Genomic DNA, 27,800 nt, shown 5'->3' with positions numbered 1-27,800 from the left:
CATATGCCAGCGTTTCTCAAACTTTTTTAAAGTGGGGACCACTTTTCTAAGTCAGAACAGTTCCGTGGACCACCTTACTCTTGTTCCCTTCGAAAGCAAATTTATCATTTTTGTAGTATATTTTAATATCAATATACTTAAGCCTATATTTTAAAACAGAATTAAGTAAAATGAATTTAATTAAATTAATTTTATATTAGTATTAACTAATTAAGTTAATGTTAATAGAAAAAAATTAATTTTTATTTCTTTAATAATGCTATTGGAGTTTGGATAATCTTTAACTTATTAACTAAAAAAAATTAAAATTTGGTACTGATATTAATGAGATGGATGAGCCTGCCGATTCTTGCACAGTTGTTCTATATTTGGACGTATGCTGGTAAGCTTAAGTTTGAGATTGTCACATACACGAGTCGACTTCGGTAGCCTATTTTGGTTTTTATTAGAGTTAGTGATAAAAACCCTTTCTCACACAGATACGTAGAAACAAACTGAATTATAGTCTGTAAAGCACCATTGTGCAGTTCACTATATTCTCTTTTCACTTGTGATGAGGTCCAGAAATTAACCATACCTTCCGCTTCGAATTTCATTTTAAGTCCGGTCTCATTCGAGAGTTCAATTAACTGTTCTCTTTCACTCAATGAAAGTTTGTTAGTTTCAATATCACAATGAAAATGATAACGAACCCATGAAAATTCGTCATATTTACTTGGAAAATAAGTTTCAAATTGTGACCTCAGAGTTGTATTATTGGTGTACGACGTACAGTACGTGACCATTTCAATGTGCAGACTGGGTGTCGGCAAAACTATTAAGAAAGTCATAAATACATGAAAAGGTTCGGTCCTCTGTTATGAATTTGGGTGGTCTCTGGCTGGGTTACAGAGCAGTGGCAGATGTGCAGGGAAAAAATGGCGAGAAACACCACGTTCATAGTGCTTTAAATCCCTCTTTTGTTGTTGAGAGTAGAGTGGAAGTCAGTAGACGGATAGGGTAATAAATTTCATAAAATGTTAGTACTGAGAGAAAAAGTGAAAGGCGATTGCCACGTGTCATTTCCAAACTCTGAGATTTTTCAGCTATACAGTGATACGTAATTCATTTGAATTTTATTTTTTCTTCTGCCTTTTTTGAAGGACCACAGGTGGTCCAAGGACCATAGTTTGAGAAACACTGCCATATACACTTCCTTATTCTTCTCTAGGTATCTTTCGCAATCATCTGCAGCATTCCCATTGCATCTCTCGTACCTTTTCCCTTCCTCAAGCCAAAGTGTTCTTCTAACTCTCCTTTCATCTTAGAATATAAACGTCAATTCAATATTCGCAAGAGAATGTTCGCCGAGTGCTATATCAGGCTGATAGTCCTGAATTCGTTACTTCTTGGCTTTATTTGCCTTCGGGAAATTTTGTTAAAAAAGTAAATTTGGTGAAACCTTGCCTTACAGAATAGTAATGTAAATATTATATATTCACTTTTTTCACTGAATGTCACGGGATTGGGTACCTTCCTAGGAAGTGCACTGTCTAGAAAGTAGGCAAAAGATGCACTCTTTCGAGAAAGATGTCTGACGCTATGGTCTAATGGCAAAATTTTGACTGACATTCAAGTAGGAAAAAGTATCATGAGCTTAACAGTATCACGGAATTAGACAACTTTACCCTACATAACTGATTTAATTGTTGTCATCTGCTACACTGATCAGTAGGGAGCGGATTTTTATGTGCTAAAAAATTTAAATATATTTATTTTTTATGTGCTAAAAAGTACGAAAATATTTGCTAAAGATAAAATTTTTTTTTTTAATATGACAAAAATACCTTACTTAGCTTGAAAAAAAAAATGTTACTAGGTACTCACCAACCACACTTGAGTGCTAGTAGTTGGCCGAGAATTGCAGTGAACAACAAAGGTCATCTCCAAATTCTCCATCACAAATGCATGCCGATTACCTCTGAACAACGACTTATACTGTGGAAACGATATTTCCACATCACAGGACGTCAGACGTGCATATTTAAAGAGAGGAATGTCACAAACACATACATCGTCAATTTCACTTACAGGCACTCCTACAAATGATATTATAGATCCGTAGGATTATTTGATCCTGTTTGATGTAAAAATAGTAGATGTACTATTACAGCTGCTATTACAATAAATGGAAGAAGAAAATGGAATGTGAATAATCGATTAAGTGTTGCATTATCTACAGCAAAGCCAGGTTTACTTCATGTTTGGCTGAAACTAATCGTACTCCTTTTGATTTTGCTAAGGGTGAATCAGAATTGATTTCAGGTTTTAATGTTGAATATAGAAGTGGTGGTTTTGCATTAATTTTTTTGGCTGAATATGCTAGTATTTTCCTTTCAAATACCTTTAACTTCAACCTGTTTATGTATTTCTAATTTTGCTTTGTGTGGTATACCATTTTTGGCAGGATTTTATTCAAACACATTCTGGAATTTGTCCCTTAGTAATTGTGCTTCTGAACCTGGTAGCAAGTCTAGTTTAATTTCCACGGCACGCACCTCCCTGTTTCAGACAACAGGTTTTTGGATCTTTCGAGTTTTTTTTATGATGTCAAACAAAAAGCTTAAATTTGCTAATAGGAAAGCAAATCGTTTTTTAAATAACCATCTTTCAGTATATCTTGAAGGATATCAATTGACGAAGCCCGATAACAGGGAATCAGAACAAGATATGTTGCCTTACTTGATAGACATGACCGAGAGGCGAGAGATTTGTTTAAATTAAATAATGTTCATACCCGAGCTGTTATCTGTTGTGTTTCACAAACAAAACAGGAATGAAATCATCTTCAGCAACAATAAACATTTCTAATTATGTGTTACAAGATCTCTCCTCCTTGTCCTTGTTAATTTATTCTCTAATAATAACACTGATATGCTGCCTATCAGTTCTCATAACTTGAGGCGATACTATTACAAAAATGGATCACGGATACACTACACAGCGCTTAGAAACACGAAACAACCAAGAATTGTTAAAAAAGATAACGTATTTCTGAGTGATATAATTGATTTAGTTTTAAAATATTTAATAGTTCTTGTAAAAAAATTATTTAAGTAAAAAAAACTCCAAGATTTATGTGTTTATAATAGATTTCATAAAAATATGTATTTACATAATTTTTTTGTGAAAATATGTGTTTTTATGTGAAATAAAATTTGGGTTTTAAACTTGAAATTTCATGTTCGGAATTTTTAACTTTGTTAATTGTGTTTTATCACACGCAAAAAGAATATTTAATTACACAGAAATCCGCTCCTTACTGATCAGTCTCGCCATATCCATCACGCATTTTACAGCTGCTATCAGTACACGTGAATCTTAACTGATTACACAACACCATATTCTGTTTCTATATTTGTAACCAGCAATCCTGCAATGAACGTGCTATGTTATCTGAGATGAATTAAAAGTGATCCGATGTAACAGAAACCTTTTTAACGTTCACACCTGTAATTAAAATTCTTTAAATATATAAGAGACAGAAAATTATACATACAGAAATAAAAAAACCAACACCTCTTTATTTAATAACAATGGCAATTTGGGAGAGGGAATACTTTACAACAAGGTATACAAAAAATTGTACTGCACTTAGTATGTCTTCACAAGTGTTACAACATTGTGTATAAAACAACTAGAAACAACCCACTAGGTACAAATTAGTCTTTCGTGGGGTACTTGGTATTGGCCTCATTTTGGACAACGTTCCACCAACTAGCAGGTAACTACCAGTTCAAGGTCTTAACTTCCATAGTACTGACATGAGTGCAATAAATACTATTTTACAAAAATAAATGAAAGTTTTTCCTTAAGATATATTTGTACACAGTCCTGATAATGTTTTACCAGACACCTGGTCATGTGATTTAGGCAAAAATATGAATCTACATGACCAGGATCCTGCTGGCAAGTTCCAGTAACGAGTATCACGTGACAATGTGCAATATAAGCGTTCGTTGTTGTATCTATACAGAATATCAATTGTCCATAACGACCATTTAATGAAATTGTAAAAATAATGCAGGCTACAATTTCTTCTGCTAGTTGGTTCGAACGCCACCTTGATAAATGAAATGTACACAGTCTACAGCTGAGGTTGCGAACCTCTCCATGATTGTTGAGCACCACCGAAGTTCATGTGAGCATATCCTGTAGAGTAGCCTACACTGCCATACAGCTCTGATCCTGGAGAGTGGCTACCCTGTAATGCATAATACAATCTACATTAGCAACTATAACTCTATTAAATATAGAATATAATCTAAATTTAACAGAAGAAATACTGAAATCAGAAGTAAACACTGAAATACTGAAACAATTGTCTTTAGAGACAATTAATATTAGGTACCCTCCACAAAACTGGCTTCATTTATACACCGACGGATCCTTGATCTCCAGAGAACAAGATGCCGGTGCAGGTGTTACGTGCTGTCTCTTCTCACTTTATAGATCTCTTGGATATGGAACAACAAGTTTTGATGGTGAAATCATTGCAATAAGTGAATGTCTCAGGAATCTTCTCTGCCACATCAATAAATTTAGGAATGCAGTTATATTGTCAGACTCCAAAGCAGCTATTCTATCAATAGTCTCTAAACACACACCTTCATCTCAAACAGCAGAAATAACTAAAATGCTCTCTCAATTAATATCACTCGATAAAAGAATTGTATTCCAATGGATACCATCCCATTGTGGAATCCTGGGAAACGAGAATGCGGATGCTTTAGCAAAGAAGGGCAGCACTGCTACTTACAGACCTGTTACTAAATCTACGTATTACTCTGTGAAGAGATTTATTAAATCTACATACTTAGACTTCAACAAACAAAATTTGATAACTCAATCCCAAGGGAAAAAATGGAACTCTCTGCATCAAAATCCACAGTTAATTCCCGATTTACCACGAAAATCGTCTGTAGCTGCATTTAGATTGGCAACAGGCCATGATTGTTTGGCCAAACACCTGCATAGAATTGGAATATATCAGTCCCCTAACTGCCCATTGTGCAACTCAAACTAAGAAATGGATTCGGAACACCTCAAAATCTGTGCTTCAGTGGCTGGTCATGATAATATCTTTGAAAAATATTGGAGTGCAAGAAGTCAAATGACTATTGTCAAACGCCTGGCATTAGAAAACAACAACAACAACGTTAGCAACTATAAATGCTCATTATGTCGAAGGTTCCTTGGTGAGATCATTTGCAAATCTTTTGATGTGTTTCAATATCTTAATGTAAAATAAATTTTTCACAAGTGGAGACGTAGAAATTTTTTGGATGGGCATAAAATTTTAGACTAATAGTGGTAAAAGTTCTTGAATAAAAAGATAAAAATTTTGAGTTAGACAAATGTTTAGCTGTAATCTTCGGTATACTGATTTTCATTTGCAGAATTTATACATAAGAGTAGAAAAGCAATTACACAAGTTGAAAGTATAAATTAGTTCTTAGTTGCATTATACTTTCGTGAATACTTAAAAAAAATATTTCACAGTTTGCCTACCGACTCGTTAACATACAAGCAAACAGACATAATTTGCTATGTACTCAAATAAAAAGATAAACTTTCGTTCTCTAGATTGCACATAAAAGACATTCTTTATAATCGCAAAAATGGCTTTTGATTTCACTTATAATTTTATTGTACGATTTAAGTAGATGTATGTCATAAATTCTGAATAAGTTCACACAAAACAGCTAACCCAATATATGAGCCGTTCAAAGCAGAAGTGGTGTAAGTCAAAATTGGGTAATGAGGTTTAAAGTAAATTCTGTAAAATACAGCGCAAAGTAGCAATTAATATGTCCTTCGTGCTATCCACTGACTACTAATAGCTTAAATAAACTGAACATTAATTGCTACTTTGCGCTGTATTTTACAGAATGTTTACTTCAACCCTCATTACCCATTTTTGACTTACACCACTTCTGCTCTCAACAGCTCATATGAACACTGTACCATAATCATTTCTAAAGTTATTTTTTTTACAAAAGTCGGCACTGAAAATTAAAATGTAAACGTTGAAATCTATTAGTTTTTTATAATGACACTCTAAGCATAAGGTATTCTTTTCTTTTCGTTTGTTTCTCAGATCTTCTTACGAGTGAGTAAAATTCTATAGAAACTTGGGGGTTGCAACTAGTGATCATTTTGAGACTGTTTACAACTACAATAGAGTCCCGATTATCCGGCCTTCTGCGTTATCCAGATCGTTTTTTTTTTTTAAATACAGTACTTACTTACTTACTTACTGGCTTTTAAGGAACCCGGAGGTTCATTGCTGCCCTCACATAAGCCCGCCATTGGTCCCTATCCTGAGCAAGATTAATCCATTCTCTATCATCATATCCCACCTCCCTCAAATCCATTTTAATATTATCCTCCCATCTACGTCTCGGCCTCCCTAAAGGTCTTTTTCCCTCCGGCCTCCCAACTAACACTCTATATGCATTTCTGGATTCGCCCGTATGTGCTACATGCCCTGCCCATCTCAAACGTCTGGATTTAATGTTCCTAATTATGTCAGGTGAAGAATACAATGCGTGTAGTTCTGTGTTGTATAACTTTCTCCATTCTCCTGTAACTTCATCCCCCTTAGCCCCAAATATTTTCCTAAGCACCTTATTCTCAAACACCCTTAATCTATGTTCCTCTCTCAAAGTGAGAGTCCAAGTTTCACAACCATAAAGAACAACCGGTAATATAACTGTTTTATAAATTCTAACTTTCAGATTTTTTGACAGCAGACTGGATGATAAAAACTTCTCAACCGAATAATAACAGGCATTTCCCATATTTATTCTGTGTTTAATTTCCTCCCGAGTATCATTTATATTTGTTACTGTTGCTCCAAGATATTTGAACTTCTCCACCTCTTCAAAAGATAAATTTCAAATTTTTATGTTTCCATTTCGTACAATATTCTCGTCACGAGACATAATCATATACTTTGTCTTTTCGGGATTTACTTCCAAACCTATCTCTTTACTTGCTTCCAGTAAAATTCCCGTGTTTTCCTAATCGTTTGTGGATTTTCTCCTAACATATTCACGTCATCCGCATAGACAAGCAGTAGTGTACATATATACACAATTGCTGAACAATTCGTGTTTGTCCCCATAAAAATGTCAACAAAATTCTCCTTCTCCATGACAATGTGAGGCCACACACAAGTGTGCACACTCGTCCAAAAATCACAAAGCTTGGGTGGACTGTCCTTCCTACATTCCGGATCTCGCACAATCTGACTTTCATTTGTTTGGTTCCTTCAAAGATGTGATCTGTGGGAAGTGATATGACAACGATGAGCAGGTCATAGGAGACATCAGCACATGGCTGAGAAGAAGACCAGCTGAATGTATCAAGATGGCCTACAGGCTCTAACATCTAGGTGGCATACGGCCATAGATTTGAATGGAGACTACGTGAAAAAATAGGTACTTGTAGTCAATTAATTGGAGAATAATGTGGTATATATGGATTTATAATAAAACAAACTTTGAATGAGATGTGTATTACTTATTGAACCACCTAGTAACAAGAATATAAGTTAATTTTTTTCAGCCATGTTCAGCATTGTTTCACTGAGGAGCAACAGTAACAAATATAAATGACATTCGGGAGGAAATTAAATGCAGAATAAATATGGAAAATGCTTGTTATAATTATTCAGTTGAGAAGCTTTTGTTATCCAGTCTGCTGTCAAAAATCTGGAAGTTAGAATTTATAAAACAGTTATATTACCGGTTGTTCTTTATGGTTGTGAAATTTGGATTCTCACACTTTGAGAGAGGAACAGAGATTAAGGGTGTTTGAGAATAAGGTTCTTAGGAAAATATTTGGGGCTAAAAGGGATGAAGTTATAGGAGAATGGAGGAAGTTATACAACGCAGAACTGCACGCATTCTTCACCTGACATAATTACAAACATTAAATCCAGACATTTGAGATAGGCAGGGCATGTAGCACATATGGGCAAATCCAGAAATACATATAGAGTGTTAGTTGGGAGACTGGAGGGGGAAAAAGACCTTTGGAGAGGCCGAGATGTAGATGGGCGCATAATATTAAAATACATTTGAAGGAGGTGAGATATGATAGAGACTGGATTAATCTTGCACAGGATAGGGACCAATGGTGGGCTTATGTGAGGGCGGCAATGAACCTGTGGGTTCCTTAAATGCCATTTGTAAGTAAGTAAGCTAAATAATATAATCCACCAGTTACCAAATACATTCATCTATTCCAGAGAATGTAAAATGATATTACTCTGCAAATCAATGCAATAATTTATACAATGGATTAAAAAAATATGTCCCATGAAACAAATCTTAAATTTCTGGTAGGGCAGGGTCAGAGAACAACCCACATACCTGCAAGAATCTGTTGAGCTCTTCCTGCGTATCGAAGATCATGACAATAAATGGGGAACCCGGTACCAGCTCCCCTGCCCACTTCACCTCCACCCGGTAGTCGCCTGGCTCTGTGGGGTCAAACTTGCACAGTATGGTGCGGTCCTTCTGACTCTCTCGCTGCATCTCCACTCTGAAAGCACCTGAAATACGTGACAAAAATAAAAGCTACAATTGTATACAGTTCTGTAATTAGCAACATTGCTACTGGTGCTTGCAGTTGTTCTGTTCACCACAAACCTGTTGGTCTCCAGTTCACCAAACAATACTTCAATGATAAACTTCAAGATAATCATGGAATGTGGTATATATCCATTAGCCTTTATTTCACATGTAACAATGCGTACTACAACATTTATATCAAGTGGTTTGTACTAATTAACTTACCAATACTAGTATTATATGGAAAATAAAACAATCACAAAAAAGTATTTTACAGATTTGAACGAAAATTTACGTTTTGACTATTTCCTCTATTACTTATATTTGTAATACTGATCTAATTTTGTGACAATAAAAAATCTACAAATTTGTTTAACAATACCCGCAATTATTATAGCTACGTTAAGATCTTTCTGAAATTCTAATATGAATAAGAGTCAGTGTCATACATAAAAGACACCCCCTTTATATTTACAATATGGCTCAAAACTCAGTTTCCACTTTTCAGTTTCTAGTCATTGTATGCAAATACTTTAATAAAAACGGATTTTTTCCATATTTCAGTTTTTAAACTGCCTTTTTCTACATTTTTAAGAACTTTTATTGCATAAAGTTAATAATAATAATTGGATAGATAGATAGATCGACAGGTCCACACCTGTGGAGTAACGGTTAGCGCGTCTAGCCGCGAAACCAGGTGGCCCGGGTTCGAATCCTGGTCGGGGCAAGTTACCTGGTTGAGGTTTTTCCGGGGTTTTCACTCAACCCAATATGAGCAAATGCTGGGTAACTTTCGGTGCTGGACCCCGGACTCATTTCACCGGCATTATCACCTTCATCTCATTCAGACACTAAATAGCCTAAGCTGTTGATAAAGCGTCGTAAAATAACCTACTAAAAAAAAAAAATAAAATAAAATAGATCGACAGACATATATACACACACATATATATATATATATATATATATATATATATATATATATATATATACTGCGTGTTCAGTTCAAGGTGTCATGGCTCGCTGTATGTCGTCATGTGGCTAGCCGATGTGCCTAGAGAATTCAATCTTCCTACACTTCCGCATAAGCATATTACCTATGTGCCAGAGAAGTTGCCTGACAAGTATGGCATGCATTCTGAAGAGTACGTACCGATACGTACAGTAACGCTGGTAGTGGCAGGAATGTGAACTGTTTGGAAACACATACTGAGGTGAATTTTTTTTCTTACTGTCGGGATATGGGGAGAGGGTTAAGACGATTACTTCCGTATTTGTTGACATTAACTTCGATGGTCAAGACCGCCATCTGTTGCTACGACGTTCAAGTTATATCGTACACGTTCTCAAGTTCAGATTGAATGCCTTGAATAATAGGCAACATTTCTGACATAAAAGCTGAAACCCACTTCAAATTGCTGACTCACAACAGTGACGTCATGACACACTTTGAAATAAACACCCAATATATCAGGCCCCTAACTGCCCACTGTGCAACTCAAACCAAGAAATGGATTCGGAACACCTCAAAATCTGTGCTTCAGTGGCTGGTCATGATAATATCTTTGAAAAATATTGGAATGCAAGAGGTCAAATGACTTTACTGTCAAACGCCTGGGATTAAAACAACATATATATATATATAATAAATTAGGTGTGACAACAGCACCAGTATCCAGAAAAATACAGGCAGTTGTGTAAACTGAGGACGATAACTACGCCAAGGAATACCACATTAGGGTACTATGAAAATGTGGCCATTTACGTACCAAAAGAAGATGTTAACACCTTAAAACATGAAGAACAATAGATTGTGCAATTAATTTAGGGAACTCTGATTATCAACTTAGCAATGCAGGGAAGATGGAAAGGATAGAACTCTGACCAAGTGATCGAAAATATCACCATCTTTTATTTCACCAGAAGAAAATCTTTATAAAGAAAACAGGGTCACGAAACATTAGTAAGTGGTTTGAAATGCTGTGATTTCTTATTATTCGAAGAACATTGTCAGTGTGTTAAACAGTACTTCTCTACAGGAGTATATTATATAAATAAAATACAACAATTATCTACGCAGAAAAAAAGAAGCTTAAGAAGTGCAATAGTACACAGAGTCCACAGAAAACCTCCGCGATTATAAACGGGTATATCATTTCTGTTGATAGTCATATATACATGAAAATAGTGACACGAGAAAGAGCAACTCAAAAACTTTGCAATGTACACCTCACAAACACTCAATGTGCACCCTACGTGTCACACAGGACAATATTCACTCACACCATGCGCGCTCCAAATATCTACTTGAATGGACTCAGTGGCATTGCAGATATGTTGTCGCAGCTGTTGCAGATTCTGAGGTGATGGAGGAACATAGACGATATCTTTTATGTAACCCCATAAGAAGAAGTTACAGGCATTCAAATCGGGAGACCTTGGTGGCCACTTGCAAAAGGCTTTGTCTTGGTCTCCAGCACACCAAATCTACCTTCTTTCCAGTTATTTGTTAAAATGATTACGAACATTTGCTACAATGCAATAATACAAAAATAACAAAAGATTGGCAAACTCAAAAGAATGAAACCCATATTAACAGCTTCTATTCGCTTCTACTGTCATCTTTAGTTTTATTTGCAATTAGACATACCGCAATATTCAAGACAAGAATTCTTTGAGCTGTTCTTTCTTACGACACTAGTATAAAGTTCGTAATGTACACCGTTTGTAATCACGGAGGAATCCTGTGGACATACTGTATAATTGTGTCTTACTCATTTGCAACCACCAAGAAGTGTAATATAGTCACAACCAACCTCCTTGAACTAGAATAAATTAATAAATAATCCTATCTCTCTATACTACTATTACTACCGGTACTACTGCTATTATTATTCCACTATTTCTATTGCTGCTGCTACTACTACCTATTACTACTATTTTTAAATAATTTGTGATGTGATGGACTGGACCAAAATAGACATTTGCAATCATTTTACTGCATACACTAAGCAAAATAATACCAGCGAATAGAGATTTTAAAGAATGGACACTGAGCAAATTTTCCTGTGTTTTCTTTCTCTGTGTGCTGGCGTTTAGTTCCACTTTCAAGTGCTAGAGGTTAGCGTAATCGAGCATACGCTAAGATAATAATTGAGTATAGAGTTGAGACACAGGATTCAAACATCGCCTACCTTATTGCATAATCCAGTAATGCTTTGCTTCAAATAAATTCAAGTTAACAGCTTTTCCTTATTTCTCAGTGGCAAACTAGTTGTAATAATAATTTTTCATATTTCACATATAATAAATTATATTATAAAATAATATAATACATTATAAAATTAAGTATCGAATTCGTTTAATATTTGTATATAATATAATATAGGTATATGGTTTTACTTCTCATAAGAGTTTTGTTTTTCCATTTTCAGTGTTATCAAATCATTACGTATTTTAATTTTTGTTGGAGTCAACGTCTCAACTCTCATTATAAAGGAACTCTAGAGTCTAGACATTACAGTTAATGACTGATTTATTATTTTATGGATCCAATTTATTTTATTTGAGTACATAATGTACCTAGATGTATTAATTATGTGTTATATTTCTGCTGTGTCGACTGCTATAGTTCAACCATCGGATCTGTGCCCCCATAAGATATGCGAACTGAACCTTAATTCCTTTTCAGCCTCGGCAATTCATTTCTCTCCCTGTATTCCTATTTCTCCCTTTTCTACCCCTCTCTCTTTCTCTCCCCCACTACTCACAATTTTGAGCCTTCTTGCGGGACAGTTTATTTGCACTTGCAGTCCAGTGTTGTCAACTCAACATAAATACTGTAGCACGGAGTGGTGAAAGAAATATTATTAAGCAAGTAGTAGCATTTTGCATAAGTCAATCAGCGTCATTAGACCTACTTAAATTAAATTATGAATAAGTAATAATTAACCTTACAGTATTATAAGCAATATTCAAGAGACATGACACTATTTGACGGAAGTTTGGCAACATCCCTATTTGGCAAGCTTCGTGGCCTGCTGTTTGACGTAGTGGGAGAGAAACAGGTGGAATGGGGTGAGTAGAGGCGTTAACTTTTCCAAGAACGACGACAGCGCTGAAGGGGCATAGATCCGATGATCCGAAAATAGCTGGTGTGATGTCAGCGCCAACTGTAGGGAGAAAGCAGAATCTCACGCTCTAGCTGGCTTGAAGGTCATTGAAATCAGTCCGGCTACATCAAAGATACCGACGCGGTGTCCATACTTAATTACCTATACACTGATAATACCTTTAAAATGTAATAAAATTTTGTATGAGAAAAACATTGGTAAAAATACAAACCTTTTGGCCCCCTGATCCTGACTGTGAGCTGCCCGGCTCCAGCACCACGCGTGTCGCAAATGAAGCGGGACTGGAACGTTGCCAGCACACCGTGTTCGATACCTGGCCCATAAACCCGCACTTTGCTTGGATCAGGAGCGCCAGCCACACGCAGAGAGAAGGGGCTGCCTGGCACGTGGTCACCTGACAACACCCAACAGTGTGATCAGATGTCTGAGAAATGTAAGTGCAGAATTATGTCCACCGCATGCAGTTGTGCTCACCTCCATATTTGATGGTGAGGGCGTGGCGCCCAGCTTCCTGGGGCTTCACGTTGAGTGTAAATGTGCCATCACCATGGTCATACAGTTCGCAGTATGCTACTTTGTGGGGCCCCACACAGTGGGCCGTCAGTTCTCCTGAATACATAAAATAATTGCATGTAGCCAAAATGATGAAAACCTATAAAATTCACATTTTCTCCTATGTATACATCTAATACTCAGGATCTGGCATGTTATTATTGCTTAACAAGTTCCGAATTCAATTTTAAAAATTCACAACAAATATTCCATATTTAGTATTTCCGTTTCTAGACAAAGCAATAAAAAAAAATGCTGAAATGCTAACCTATGAAGGCGATTAATCATCAATTATTACAGCTTGTGAGAAGTTAAACTTAGCACTGATGTTTCCAGTGGACATCATTTAATGTTAAGATTATGAATTTTGTATGGAAAGTATGAATATTTTTTCTTTCGAGACAACTAAATCTCTACCACATACATAATTCAAACTGAAAAGTTTATGTGCTTTCAAAATAGAGGTTCAATATTATTAGAAGTATGATTCTCTCATGAATTTTTATTATCTACTTCATGAATCACGCAAGTAAAATGTCCAACAATTTTAAGCATGTCACGCTTATTCTATCAGTATTAGAGCATGTAACTATAAAACAAGAAAAAAAAAATGTATCAACTAGTGTTAGCTGCTCCTAGTGTGATCAGATGCTATAGAAGATGGGTTGTTTTATTCAAATATAATTTATTTTCTACCACGAATTATTTATTCACTACTCTGCTTTCCTACCAGTTTTTAGGAGCATTGGTATTATTGTCTAGTGTACATGAAAAGAGAAAAGATTTGGTTTCTGTACATGCACTTGCATCATTGTCTTACTCTTAACTCTCTGCTCACGTTAAAATGCAGACATGCTACAAGTAACTATTATTTTTCTCTCTAGGATAATCGCAACATCAAAGAAGTAACTGTTAACTACACAATAAAATTTACGTAAAGATTAATTTTTTGGTCCTACAGAATACATCTGTTATGGTAACAATTAATATTAGAGGAGAAAAATTCGCTCTGGCACCAGGAATCGAACCCGGGTCCTTGATTCTATATACCAAGCGCTCTAACCATTGAACTACACTGAAGCTCAATCACAGCATCAGACCGAATCCCTCTCCTCCAGTGTTTTTCCCTTTGTGGCCTGACTCCAAGTTCGACATATATGTTGACTTTTATATTAAGTCAACTGCCATTATACAAGGAGCGCACTCAGTTGAGTGATATGGTGGCTGGGATTCCACAGTAATATGCACCGTAATCTGTACAGTAAACTGCACTGTTGCTTGAAGAATCTACGTAAAGATTAATTTTTTGGTCCTACAGATTTGGTTCGGTGCTGTAAATTGAATTTCAGCGTAGCTCAATGGTTAGAGCAGTTGGTACATAGAACCAAGGACCCACATTCGATCCCTGGCGCTGGAACGAATTTTTCTCCTATAATATCAATTACCAAATGTTCCACAACATTCCCAGACACATACAAACTTTCTTAGCAAGAGCCAGGACAGGCCATATTATCACTCAGAAGTATCTTCACTGTTTTAATCTTGTTGACTCTAGTAGTTGTTGCTGGTGCAACAATAACGAAGAAGATTTGGAACATATCCTCTTAAACTGTCCTGTCACAAACATCCATAGAACTAATCTAAAATCTGCAATCCCTGTAATCTTGGACAATTCTCTCCAATACATACTGAATACATCTTTGGAATGTGGCTGCTGAAATATACAACCAGCATCGTGCTTTTTTACCCATCATTTGTAAGAAGAGGAAATTCATAGTGAAACATAGTGGAACACGTGTTGTCAGCAAATAGCTGGATACACTACGAAGATACAGCAATTGTTACCATAACAGATGTATTCTGTAAGACCAAAAAATTAATCTTTGCTTAGATTCTTCGAGCAACAGTGCATATTACTGTACAGATTACTGTGTGTATTACTGTGGAATCCCAGCCACCAAGTCACTCAACTGAGTGCGCTCCTTGTTTATAATGGCAGTTGACTTAATATAAATGTCAACATACAAGTCGAACTTGGAGTCAGGCCACAAAGGGAAAAACACTGGAGGAGAGGGATTCGGTCCAGTGCTGTGGATTGAACTTCGGCGTAGCTCAATGGTTAGAGCGCTTGGTAAGTAGAACTAGCGCCAGAGCGAATTTTTCTCCTCTAATATTGTTACACAATAATTGCTGTAATGGCATCATTTCCAAAAGATGCAGACTCTTAATTAAAAAAGAGGTGAGAGAAAAAGAAATTGTTAATAATTTTGTATTTTGTATAATTTTAATTACATTAATTACACAACACACACTAATTTTTATCTAGATATGAGTCACTGCTGGTATAAACATGAAAATTCTACCTCACAAGCAGAATTTTCGAACAGAAGAGTAGGCTATGCTTCTCCTAGAAGAATTCAATGAGATGAAATACTGTATACTTGCACTCACCTGGCCCTGCACGTCTCGTATCAATAAAACTCCTTATCTCTTTGCCGACTGTGCCCACTCGGAGTCCATCTCCAGAGCAAACTACTCTGCCTGCATCTGCCACTGCAGTTACTGCGACTTTCAGAGGACAGCCCTTCACTTGCCTGCAAGTACAATAGCTTTAATATAAGACATCAACAGAAACCAAACAACGTTCAAGTTCACATTCATTGAAAATCTACAGAAATGACAGTCTTGATGAGATAGTATGACATTAATGACAAAATAAAAATGTGAAGTATGCAGAAAAAGAAATCTATCCCAAAGTGTCACACTACATCAACAACACCATCATCGTCGTCGTCATCACCACTACTACATCTTCATCATCATCATCATCATCAAATTGTGGCTAATCTGTACAGTAGCTGGGGTTGGGAAGTGCTTTTCCATCCACCATATTCATTCGACTTAAGCCCCTGTGATTGAGTGATTCTTTGATGTATATGTTCATCTGTTTTTATATTCTACATATTTAAATATATGTTTTTATTTCTACAGAGCGTTCGCCTATGGGTGGAGCCTACGCACCTCTCTACATGACTCTGTTTTTACATATGCATTATACATAAAAAAACTCTCTGTTCAAACGTGAATTTTGCGTTTTGCATTGTTAACAAATTTTACACACACACTGAATATTTAAGCAACTGTACGTAAAAACACTGCAACAGCTGGCTCACAACTAATAACTTGTCGACTTTGACTGTCCAGCGTGTCTCAACAACTGCGCGCACAAAGCGGCGTATCAGCACATGCCGCTTTCCTGGCCCCATCCGTAGGCAAACGCTCTGTATATATCAGAGCCCAAGTCTGACATGAACTTTTTCCAATTACTTTCTTTGTCTTTGTTTCATTTCCCTGTTAACTATGACACTTCATCATTAATAGGATTTGTTTGGAGATATTTTGGTTATTTTTTGTATAATTAATTTAGTTATCATCATTCCATAATTCCACATTCTTTTGGACTTAAAACTTTGTATCTTGCTAAAGATTTTTGTGGTCTTCAACTCAATATCAGTAATGTTACCTTGAGGAATTTCTTGCAATTTATAACTATGTAGCAAACACAAACGTTTACTACCATGTATGAAAACTATGCATTCTAATCTTCTTTGTAGAGGGACTAATGATAGTGCAATGAAACAGAGTAATGTTATGAAAACAATACTCTTTGAAAAAGTAACAGATTGCATGAGATTCAAGCTTTCGTGGTGCTTGTATAGTAGTGAAAATTTTCAGTTTTTCAACATGTTTTTTTAATTTAATTTCTTTAGCATTTCGCAAATAATTCGTCTCAAGTCTTAAATGATACTGCCCTAAGGGTGAAATATGTAGTTATTTTCGAAACGTCCGAAACAAATGGTCGCAAAACTCGCAATAATATTCTTCACATGAAACAGATGGTATATAGCCAAGTGTCATCTATCCTCAGGCTTATATTACATACCTGTCCGACCACATCACATTCAGAAGATAGGCGCCAGGTACAGTTGGTGTGTAAGTGGCTCTGTACACACTGTTGCCCAGGTTTTGCAGCTGAACCTTGATGTCGGCTTTCATGCCAGTCAGAGTCACTTCAGGCAAACCTGAAACAAATATTCGAATGGTATTCTTTAGGCTGCAGGGTTGTTACTATTTCTAATTTAAACATCTGTCTCATTAAAGAATTCGAACTATTCCATAAATCAAATTTCTTTTTTGCCATTTTTTAAATCTACATATCTAAAATTCCCGGTTAAAATAACTTGGTAATTACTTTTAACTATCACATTTAAAATTTACATTTCAGTTTAGTTTGTATTTGTAATATAAATGCTAGGGCAGATAGATTTCTTATTTAGAAAAGAATTAGATGTCAATAAATTCTGCAAGTTGGAGAATACTAGTTTTGCAGTGAAAGACCTACCCTTGGACAAAACACTATGAATGAATGAATGAAATTCTGCAAAAGTTCTGGTTGTTTCATTACTTCTTATAAACTCATATTTTTAGAATAACACCGGTACGTATATTACAACAACGTCAATACAAATTTATAACTATAATCACTACATTTTTCGTAATGAAGCATTAGAAATTTATTCAAAGTTTCTCAATCATATAATTTATCATCTGTTGCAAATTAATATTTACTAATACATCTTACTAAAGAAAATACATGAACGTTTTCGCCTATACGGCATCATCAGATATTCAAATGTTATAAGATATCTAAAACGTAAGTCCAATATAATTCAGATATAGATATCGTTATAAAATTTGAATACCTGATGATGCCGTATAGGCGAAAACGTTCATATATTTTCTTTAGTAAGATGTATTAGCAAATATTAATTTGCAACAAATGATAACTCATATGATTGAGAAACTTTGAATAAATTTATAATCTTGAACTGATTTATCTGAAAAAATCAAAATTAATTGTAAGTAATGAAGCATGTTTAATTACATATTTACAGAATTTTTTTATGTACATATTTCACAATACAATTACTTACTTACAAATGGCTCTTAAGGAACCCGAAGGTTCATTGCCGCCCTCACATAAGCCCGCCATCGGTCCCTATCCTGTGCAAGATTAAGCCAGTCTCTATCATCATACCCCACCTCCCTCAAATCCATTTTAATATTATCCTCCCATCTACGTCTCGGCCTCCCTAAAGGTCTTTTTCCCTCCGGTCTCCCAACTAACACTCTATATGCATTTCTGGATTCGCCCATACGTGCTACATGCCCTGCCCATCTCAAACGTCTGGATTTCAAGTTCCTAATTATGTCAGGTGAAGAATACAATGCGTGCAGTTCTGTGTTGTGTAACTTTCTCCATTCTCCTGTAACTTCATCCCGCTTAGCCCCAAATATTTTCCTAAGCACCTTATTCTCAAACACCCTTAACCTATGTTCCTCTCTCAGAGTGAGAGTCCAAGTTTCACAGCCATATAGAAGAACCGGTAATATAACTGTTTTATAAATTCTAACTTTCAGATTTTTGGACAGCAGACTGGATGATAAGAGCTTCTCAACCGAATAATAACACGCATTTCCCATATTTATTCTGCGTTTAATTTCCTCCCGAGTGTCATTTATATTTGTTACTGTTGCTCCAAGATATTTGAATTTTTCCACCTCTTCGAAGGATAAATCTCCAATATTTATATTTCCATTTCGTGCAATATTCCCGTCACGAGACATAATCATATACTTTATCTTTTCGGGATTTACTTCCAAACCGATCGCTTTACTTGCTTCAAGTAAAATTTCCGTGTTTTCCCTAACCGTTTGTGTATTTTCTCCTAACATATTCACGTCATCTGCATAGACAAGAAGCTGATGTAGCCCGTTCAATTCCAAACCCTGCCTGTTATCCTGAACTTTCCTAATGGCATATTCTAAAGCGAAGTTAAAAAGTAAAGGTGATAGTGCATCTCCCTGCTTTAGCCTGCAGTGAATTGGAAAAGCATCAGATAGAAACTGACCTATACGGACTCTGCTGTATGTTTCACTGAGACACATTTTAATTAATCGAACTAGTTTCTTGGGAATACCAAATTCAATAAGAATATCATATAATACTTCCCTCTTAACCGAGTCATAAGCCTTTTTGAAATCTATGAATAACTGATGTACTGTACCCTTATACTCCCATTTTTTCTCCATTATCTGCCGAATACAAAAAATCTGATCAATAGTCGATCTATTACGCCGAAAACCGCACTGATGATCCCCAATAATTTCATCTATGTACGGAGTTAATCTCCTCAAAAGAATATTGGACAAAATTTTGTACGACGTCAACAAAAGTGATATTCCTCGAAAGTTACCACAGTTGGTTTTGTCCCCCTTTTTAAAAATAGGTACAATTATGGACTCCTTCCATTGTTCTGGTACAATTTCCTTTTCCCAAATAGCAAGTACAAGTTTATAAATTTCGCTATATAATGCACTTCCACCCTCTTGTATTAATTCTGCTGGAATTTGATCGATACCTGGAGACTTGTACTTTTTCAGATTTTCTATCGCAATTTCGACTTCTGAAAGCGTGGGTTCGGGTATAAATGGCTCAGCAGTTTGTATTTCCCGATCATTTCTATTTGGCCTATGTACATTTAGTAGTTGCGCAAAATAGTTTTTCCATCTGTTTAGGATTGATGGAGAGTCTGCAAGCAAGTCACCATTCTCATCCTTGATCACGTTTACGCTTGGCTGATATCCGTTCTTAAATTCCTTTATACCCTTATATAAATCTCGAATGTTTTTATTCTTACTATTTGTTTCTACCTCATTCAGTTTTTCCTTCAAGTAACCTCTCTTTTTATTCCTAAGTGTACGACTTGCTTCCCGTCTCTCATTGAAATAATTATCTCTCTTCTCCTCAACTGGATCCTGTAAGAATTTCAATTTTGCCTGTTTCCTTCTTTCTACTACCATGCAACAATCTTCATCAAACCACGGTTTCTTTTTCTTAGTTTCATAATAACCTATGCTCTGCTCAGCTGCAATTTTGATACTATCTCTGATATTTTCCCACACGCTATTAACATCTAATTCTTCGTCGGAACTTTCTAAAGTGGCAAACCTATTCGAAATTTCGACCTGATAATTTTGCTTAGCTTCCTCGTCCTTTAATTTCAAAATATTGAATTTAGTAATATTAACTTGTTGCTCTACTCGCTTGGCTACTGATAATCTTTCTCTTAATTCTCCAATCACCAAATAATGGTCAGAATTACAGTCTGCACCCCTGAAAGTTCGAATATCTACTATACTAGTATGTCTCCGTTTATCTATCAAGATGTGATCTATTTGGTTGTGTGTCAATCCATCTGGAGAAGTCCAAGTATATTTATGTATATCCTTATGGGGGAATGTTGTACTTTTGACAATTAAATTTTTCGATGTGGCAAAGTTGACTAATCTAACTCCATTGTCACTACTAATTGCGTGTAGGCTCTCTTTTCCAATAGTTGGTCTAAAAATATCCTCCCGTCCTACTTTAGCGTTGAAATCCCCCAATAAAATTTTCATATGATATCTAGGGAACTGATCAAAAGTATGTTCCAATTCCTCATAGAAGCTATCCTTTATATAGTCGTCTTTCTCTTCTGTAGGGGCGTGAGCATTTATAACTATGATGTCGCACCATCTACCCTTAAGTACTAAATATGATAACCTGTCACTGATAAATTCGACCTTTTTTACTGCTGATTTTATTCTTTTATGTACAAAGAATCCTGTTCCTAATTGGTGATTATTGTTTCCTTCCCCATAATACAACAAGTAATCTCCTATTTGTGATATGCCATTCCCATCTAACCTAACCTCTTGTACTCCTACGAAGTCTATTCTATATCTAGCTAGTTCTTTTACTACTAATGTTACCCCTCCTGTTCTATAAAGACTAGTTACGTTCCAAGTGCCAAATCTCAAAACCTTATTCCTTTGCTGTGGTCGTGCCAGAGAATCAGTCCTATTCCGAGGCTTACTGTAGGAATTCGTAACAAGCTGTTTTTTACGGTGATGGGTTGTTAGCCCTTCGCCCAACCCCCAAGCTGGAGGACCACCCCTTATCGGCTGTCCACGACTGCTTATTCAATATATTCGCAGATTTCACAATACAATAGTGTATAAAAATTCAGACCACAAGCTTTCGCACAGGAGAATCTAGAATCTTAGCTGATAATATTTCAGAAATACTTTGCAAGTTACTTCCCTTTCAAATCAAACAGTATCTACAACACCTTGCTTCCACAATCACAATAATCAATAGAACATGCACCTACCTGGCCCTGCCTGTGACCCATCAATCGTGAACTCTGCCTCCTCATGGCATTTGGCTCCTGCAAGTCCCCGACCAGTCAGCACAACTCTCACTGGACCACTCGATGCTCCTGAACCTCCGTCAGCAACTCCCAACAATGGGGAGCGAGGCAGGGGGAAGCCACCATATTGTAGGTACACCAGATGCTCCCCTGCCATGCGTGGGGTGAGCAGGAGCCGTACACGTGACCCCGAGGTTGGCTCTACAGCAATGGGCACAGAGTTGCCTGAAGGACCACGGCACTCTGCAGTTAGCTGACCTGTAACACAAGCCCAAGGCAGTTATAGTTACACATCTCACATCTTAATTTAAAACATCTTCATCATCATCATCAACAACAACAACAACAACAACAACAACAACAATAATAATGATGATAATGATAATAATAATAATAATAATAATAATAATAATAATAATAATTAATTTGGGAAGGATTTCAAGACTCCATACAAAGGGAATAACAAACATTAACTTGCTGTAGTAAAAATAGGTAACAATTGAGGAAACTCGATGAAATCCCTCGTGGAAGACAATACAATACAAACCCTTCTGGAACAAACAATTAGCATTGCTTAAAATGAAAAGTGATGCAGCAAGGAAACTTGCAGAAAAATTCAAACTACGACAAGACATCAGTAATTGGAGAAAAAGTCGAAAATATTGTGAAAAAAAAAAAAACATCAAAAGCAAAAGAACGAACATGGGATAAATTTTTAGGTAATTACGAAACAGATGGACTCGAAACTTTCAAATTATTGAGCAAACTAAATAACAAATATAGCTACTATACAAAGTAGTTACAAAAGAAATAGAAATTAATAACAAACGAAAGATAAGATAAATTCTATAAGCAATGGATTAACAACAAAATTATAATAAACGATATAGAAATGGCATATAAATTCAAAACCTACTTCACCAAATTGTACTCAATACGGAAGAAAGCAAAAAATTAGATAAATTCTACAAACAACAAAACAAACAAATTAACGAATCACTAGACACCACAATACCAGGTAAACATATTACATTGCAGAGCTTCATAAGGCCGTCAAGAACCATAAATTCCATAAACAACAAGCCCCAGACGAAATCTTCCAGATTACGGTACCTAAAACTTCTACAACCAAAAACTCTCCAATCTTCAATAACATCTGGAACTCAGGAGAATACCAATTGACTGGCTTAAAGCCATAATAATTCCTATTCTGAAATCTAAAAACTAAAAGAAAATCGGAATATGTATGGTAAGACTTTCTTGTGTTAAATTCTAACGTACCTTGTTTACATGTTTCGACCTTTTATGGGTCATCCTCAGAACACAAGAAAGTTTTATCATACATATTCCGAAGTGATACAGTGTTAAAAGTTGTGTAATCAGGATGTATAAAAGAAAATATTAATTCATACAGACATCTTCCTCTCCTCCCCTCCCTCCCCCTCCTCTCATTTTTCCATACTAGCCAAAACAATTGAAAAAATTATCAATGCCCAACTCAGTGGTACCTTAGAAAGACACAATGTCATCAAATCAGAACAAATAAGATTCAGACCAAACGAATCAACTTTCCGAAAGACACTGAAATTAACCCAATACATACAAGAGGCCTTCAATAGAAAATAAAATGTACTAGCAGCCTTCACTGATCTAAATGGGGCATATGACACCATCTGGAGAAGGAAACTCAATATGTAACAAACTAACAAAAATCAACATCAAAAGTAAAATGCTCAACTGGTTTAAAAGAGTTCTCACACAAAGATGGATTTCAACTAAATATAACACTTCCACATCCACATGGAAACAGACATTCACAGGTCTTCCCTCGGGTTCAGTGACAAGCACTATACAATTCAATGTGTGTGTCTGTGTGTGTGTGCGCGTAAAATGATTTCCGAACTAAAAACCATAAACAGTATCAACACATGCCTTTGCAGTCAATATAGTGATATGGACTACCTGAAAATCAACAAAACACAACGCAGGACTGCAGAACGAACAATGAACAACACACGAACTGCAAAAACGGATCCAAAGAAACAATATGGAAATCAACCCCAGTAAATCTGTATATAAATCCTTCACTCTTCAGCATAAAAACAAAGACTTTGAACTTACAATTGCAAACTACAAACTGACAAAGAACATCAACACAAAATATCTGAGAATGCATTTAGACAACAAGCTAAACTGGGAACATCACATCAACTCAACAAAAAAGAAAGCAGGCTCTCGATTAAACCTACTAAACACCTAGGTAGAGACTTTTGTAGAAGCTCACAAGCTATTCTTAACCAAACCTATAACTGCTACGTAAAGCCCATCATGAAGTACCAAAGTGAAAACCTAATTACTGCTAAATCAAGGAAAGTATAAAAGCTACGGTATGATGCACACAGAACAATGCACTTTGATACATCTGCAGTAAAAACAACACCAATAACAGCATTTAATCTGTACTCTAATAAAAGCAGTACATAACAGAAGAAATTCTGGCAACATCAACATACATTAACACCAAATCTCTCCCTGATCAAAAATGGGCAAGAGTCCATCACAAACAAATGACAAACGCAATAAACATTCATAATGTAATCAGCAGCTCAAGAAATACAAATCGAAGCAGAAGCTCAACTTACAAACTAGAAAATCCCCTAAAATACCTGTTGATAGAAACACACCAAACTTATAATTCAAAAGCAAGATACGAATCCTGAAAAATTAAAACAGTTGACACTAGAAACCACAGCTAAATGATTCCTACCTGAAAACTGGCTACTTATTATCAACAATGACGGCTCTATGATCAACAGAGGAGAAACTGGAGCTGAAATATATTCAAACACTGTTGTCCCATTACAGCCCAACTGGAGGATGTAACACAAATTTTGCGACTGAAAAGAATTATCATCATCATCATTATAAAATAAAACATCACAACACCATACGTTCTATGATCGCAGATGCACTTCGATTAAAAAATCTAGAAGTCCACGAGGAAGTTCATTGTATTGGTGATGGTGGGAGCAATCGTACAATCCGATATTATAGCTATAAATAGAAATAAACAGAGAGCCGAAATAATTGATCCTGCAATCAGATTTGAAATCTCAGCCACTGAACCATCTGAAGTGAATGAAGAGTAAAAGAAAATCTACGAGCCCACGATTCAGTACCTATCAGCAAAATACAATACTGAAAAAATCACAGTTACCAGTCTCTTCTTCAGAGCGAGAGGCATCATTCCGAAAACCTTTGTAAAGTGGAGGGATCTTCAAGATGCCATCATCACCACCATAATAAAATTTTCTGTAGCAATATTTTGCAAGCATCTTTATAGTGTTCACTCAATTTAACTTGTATCAGTATTAGGTTCTATTTTTTCTATATGTCTTAATCTCTTTTGTTTGAAACCTGCTTATATAATTTTTCATTTTAAATTTTATTGTGAGCTATTCTGTGTCACAAGGCCAACCCAAAATATTGGGTCAGACTAATAAATTAATATTATTATTACTGCTACTACTATGTAATTTGAATGACTGAAATAACCATTGTGGTATTACATTATAACTTTCACTAAGCACAAACGTTATACTAATTCATTATCCTACCTGGACCAGCTTCTGCCGTATCCAAGCTGATCTTCTTGGTGTTGTGAACAGCCAGCTCTAATCGGCCTTCTGAGTCCATGAACGATTCCCAGCCTCCTATAACCCGTACTTTCCGGGGATCCACAATTTTCGGATGAAATGGTGACCCTGAAATAAATGTATACAAAGACTAAATTTATGTCAACACTTAAAGAAATGCAGACCTTTCTTCTCCAAATTAGCAGTGTACAGAATGACTGCATTAATAAAAATTGCGGAAAATAAGCGAACTATTCACGAAAGGGATGTGAAGAGCTAATAAGAAAACATTTCTAGAAACAGTTACTGATATCAGTGTGCAGTCCGTACAGGTTATTTTGATTTCAGTATATTGTAATTCTCAGAAAAGGTTAAGTGATAGTGATATGTAGTAATTAGTAGTAATGAAATTAACAGAATATTCATGTAAAAATATTTGTCAAGGGTTAGAAGACTGTACAGTCTGCCTGTTTTTGTTCACAGCACTCCTCTACCACTAATGTAATACTACGGTGTTCAAATGAGCATAAGAGAACAAAGATTACTAACTTTGAAGTTGCAAAAATTAATTTTTGTAAAACTAACCACGCTGAAGCAAAGTAATTTACCAATTAAAGACAATATTTATTGTTTGAGCTAGAACTCACCTGGTACAGGACTGTCATCCCAATCTACTCTAACGTCAAAAACTCCGACCTCCAGAGGTGTATAGGTCACTACATAGATGCCATCAGCCTCTCTCTCGATGTTGCACGTGGCCACACTGTCAGGGCCATCAACGTGGATACTAGGTTTGCCCAACAATCCAGGTCCTAGAACCTTGAAGCTGGCAGGGCACCCCACCTGACCACAAAGCAGCCCATCACCAGTTGCTTTTGCTACTCCTGAATCTTCCACAGTGAAGGTCACAGGCGAGCCTGCACACAGATCATGATGCTGAGCAAATGTACAACACACAACGCCTCAATATGAAGGAGCTGCCACACAACCCACCTGGAATTTCCTCCCCTCCGTATGTCATCTTGAAGCGATAATTTCCAGGTAGACTGGGACAGAATTCGATGAGGTCGCAATCCTTCTCGTTCCCACAACTCTTCACTTCCAGAGGCAGGTCTTGACCCAAGGGACTAGTTACTGTCACATCCAGCTCTGCAAAACCTGCTTCCCTACGTTGAACTGAAACGAGCAGCAAAGGTAAGCCTAGAGTATCTGACTTTTGTAGTAACTGGGTTGAAAAGATTTGAATCTTCAACATATGTTAAGATTTAATTTCGAAAGAATAGACTTAACTTAATATTTTTTCTACATCTTGATTACACAGCTTTTAACACTGAATCACTTCGGAATATGTATGATGAGACTTTGTGTTAAATTCTAACGTACCTTGTTTACATGTTTCGACCTATTTATGGGTCATCCTCAGAACTGGTCGTTGTTGGTCTTGGCGCCTCTTGTTTTGTTTCCTGTGAGGGTGTGTTCGTGTAGTATAGTGTAGAGTCAAAGAGTGTGTGTGTTCTGAAATTGAGTTGTGTGTTGAGAATTTCGTTGGGGTGTGTTTTCGTGTGTCTGTATATTTCATATTGTTCTAGTGTGTTTAGTTTCTGGCTTTTTGGTTGGATGTGTAGTATTTCCATGTCTGTGTTCAAGTCTCTGTGGGTGTGGTTAGCATTTGTGATGTGTTCTGCATATGTGGAGGTGTTTTGTAATTTTGTTACGGCTGTGATGTGTTCTTTGTAACGTGTTTGAAATGATCTGCAAAGAACACATCACAGCCATAACAAAATTACAAAACACCTCCACATATGCAGAACACATCACAAATGCTAACCACACCCACAAAGACATCAACACAGACATGGAAACACTACACATCCAACCAAAAAACCAGAAACTAAACACACTAGAACAATATGAAATACAGAGACTCACGAAAACACACCCCAACGAAATTCACAACACACAACTCAATTTCAGAACACACACACTCTTTGACTCTACACTATTCTACACGAACACACCCTCACAGGAAACAAAATAAGAGGTGCCAAGACCAACAACGACCAGTTCTGAGCATGACCCATAAATAGGTCGAAACATGTAAACAAGGTACGTTAGAATTTAAAACAAGAAAGTCTCATCATACATATTCCGAAATATTTTTTCATCAAATTGGAATACTTCAGTTGAATGGTATAATCAACGGGTGAGGAATGACCCAAGGTTCAGGAGAAATACGTCAATTTAACCCTATTTTTGTAATTTATTTAATTTCAAGTCAAACTCATTGTCTGAGAAAATCTATACAAAGAAATAACAGATATGGTTTTAAAATATAAATTTGTTTTCATAGCATGACTAGTCTCTTCTGACAGATTAACTTTCTTAGCAATGAAGAACGTAGTGACAGCAGTAAAACAAAATGCTTAATAAACAGAAGCTAAGTGCAAGCAATGTTATGTTATAAACGACACAAGCAATAAACAACCAAAAAGATTATTTCAAATTAAAGACTGTTTCTAGCAACATCTGTTAACTTAAACGACA

At 36.1% G+C, this 27,800-nt stretch overlaps 1 protein-coding gene across 2 annotated transcripts in view; it reads right to left on the bottom strand.

Moving 5' to 3' along the window:
- Positions 1-3,543: 3,543 nt before the first annotated feature.
- Positions 3,544-27,800, bottom strand: part of jbug (filamin-type immunoglobulin domains fbug) — a 396,750-nt gene continuing 372,493 nt past the window's right edge. For both annotated transcript variants that reach the window (XM_069820534.1, XM_069820535.1), the window contains 10 exons: positions 26,250-26,432; positions 25,904-26,173; positions 25,239-25,385; positions 21,583-21,879; positions 17,250-17,388; positions 15,758-15,900; positions 13,229-13,363; positions 12,966-13,148; positions 8,421-8,602; positions 3,544-4,243 (listed from right to left, as the gene is read on the bottom strand). In XM_069820534.1, the coding sequence (XP_069676635.1) occupies positions 4,127-4,243; positions 8,421-8,602; positions 12,966-13,148; positions 13,229-13,363; positions 15,758-15,900; positions 17,250-17,388; positions 21,583-21,879; positions 25,239-25,385; positions 25,904-26,173; positions 26,250-26,432 (1,796 nt within the window). In that variant the 3' untranslated portion in view covers positions 3,544-4,126. The remainder of the gene's footprint in view (positions 4,244-8,420; positions 8,603-12,965; positions 13,149-13,228; positions 13,364-15,757; positions 15,901-17,249; positions 17,389-21,582; positions 21,880-25,238; positions 25,386-25,903; positions 26,174-26,249; positions 26,433-27,800) is intronic.

The sequence above is a fragment of the Periplaneta americana genome, chromosome 3, assembly GCF_040183065.1.
Source record: "Periplaneta americana isolate PAMFEO1 chromosome 3, P.americana_PAMFEO1_priV1, whole genome shotgun sequence".
NCBI lineage: Eukaryota > Metazoa > Arthropoda > Insecta > Blattodea > Blattidae > Periplaneta > Periplaneta americana.
Note: the sequence above shows the minus strand (reverse complement) of the source record. Positions and strands in the feature narration are given on the sequence as shown.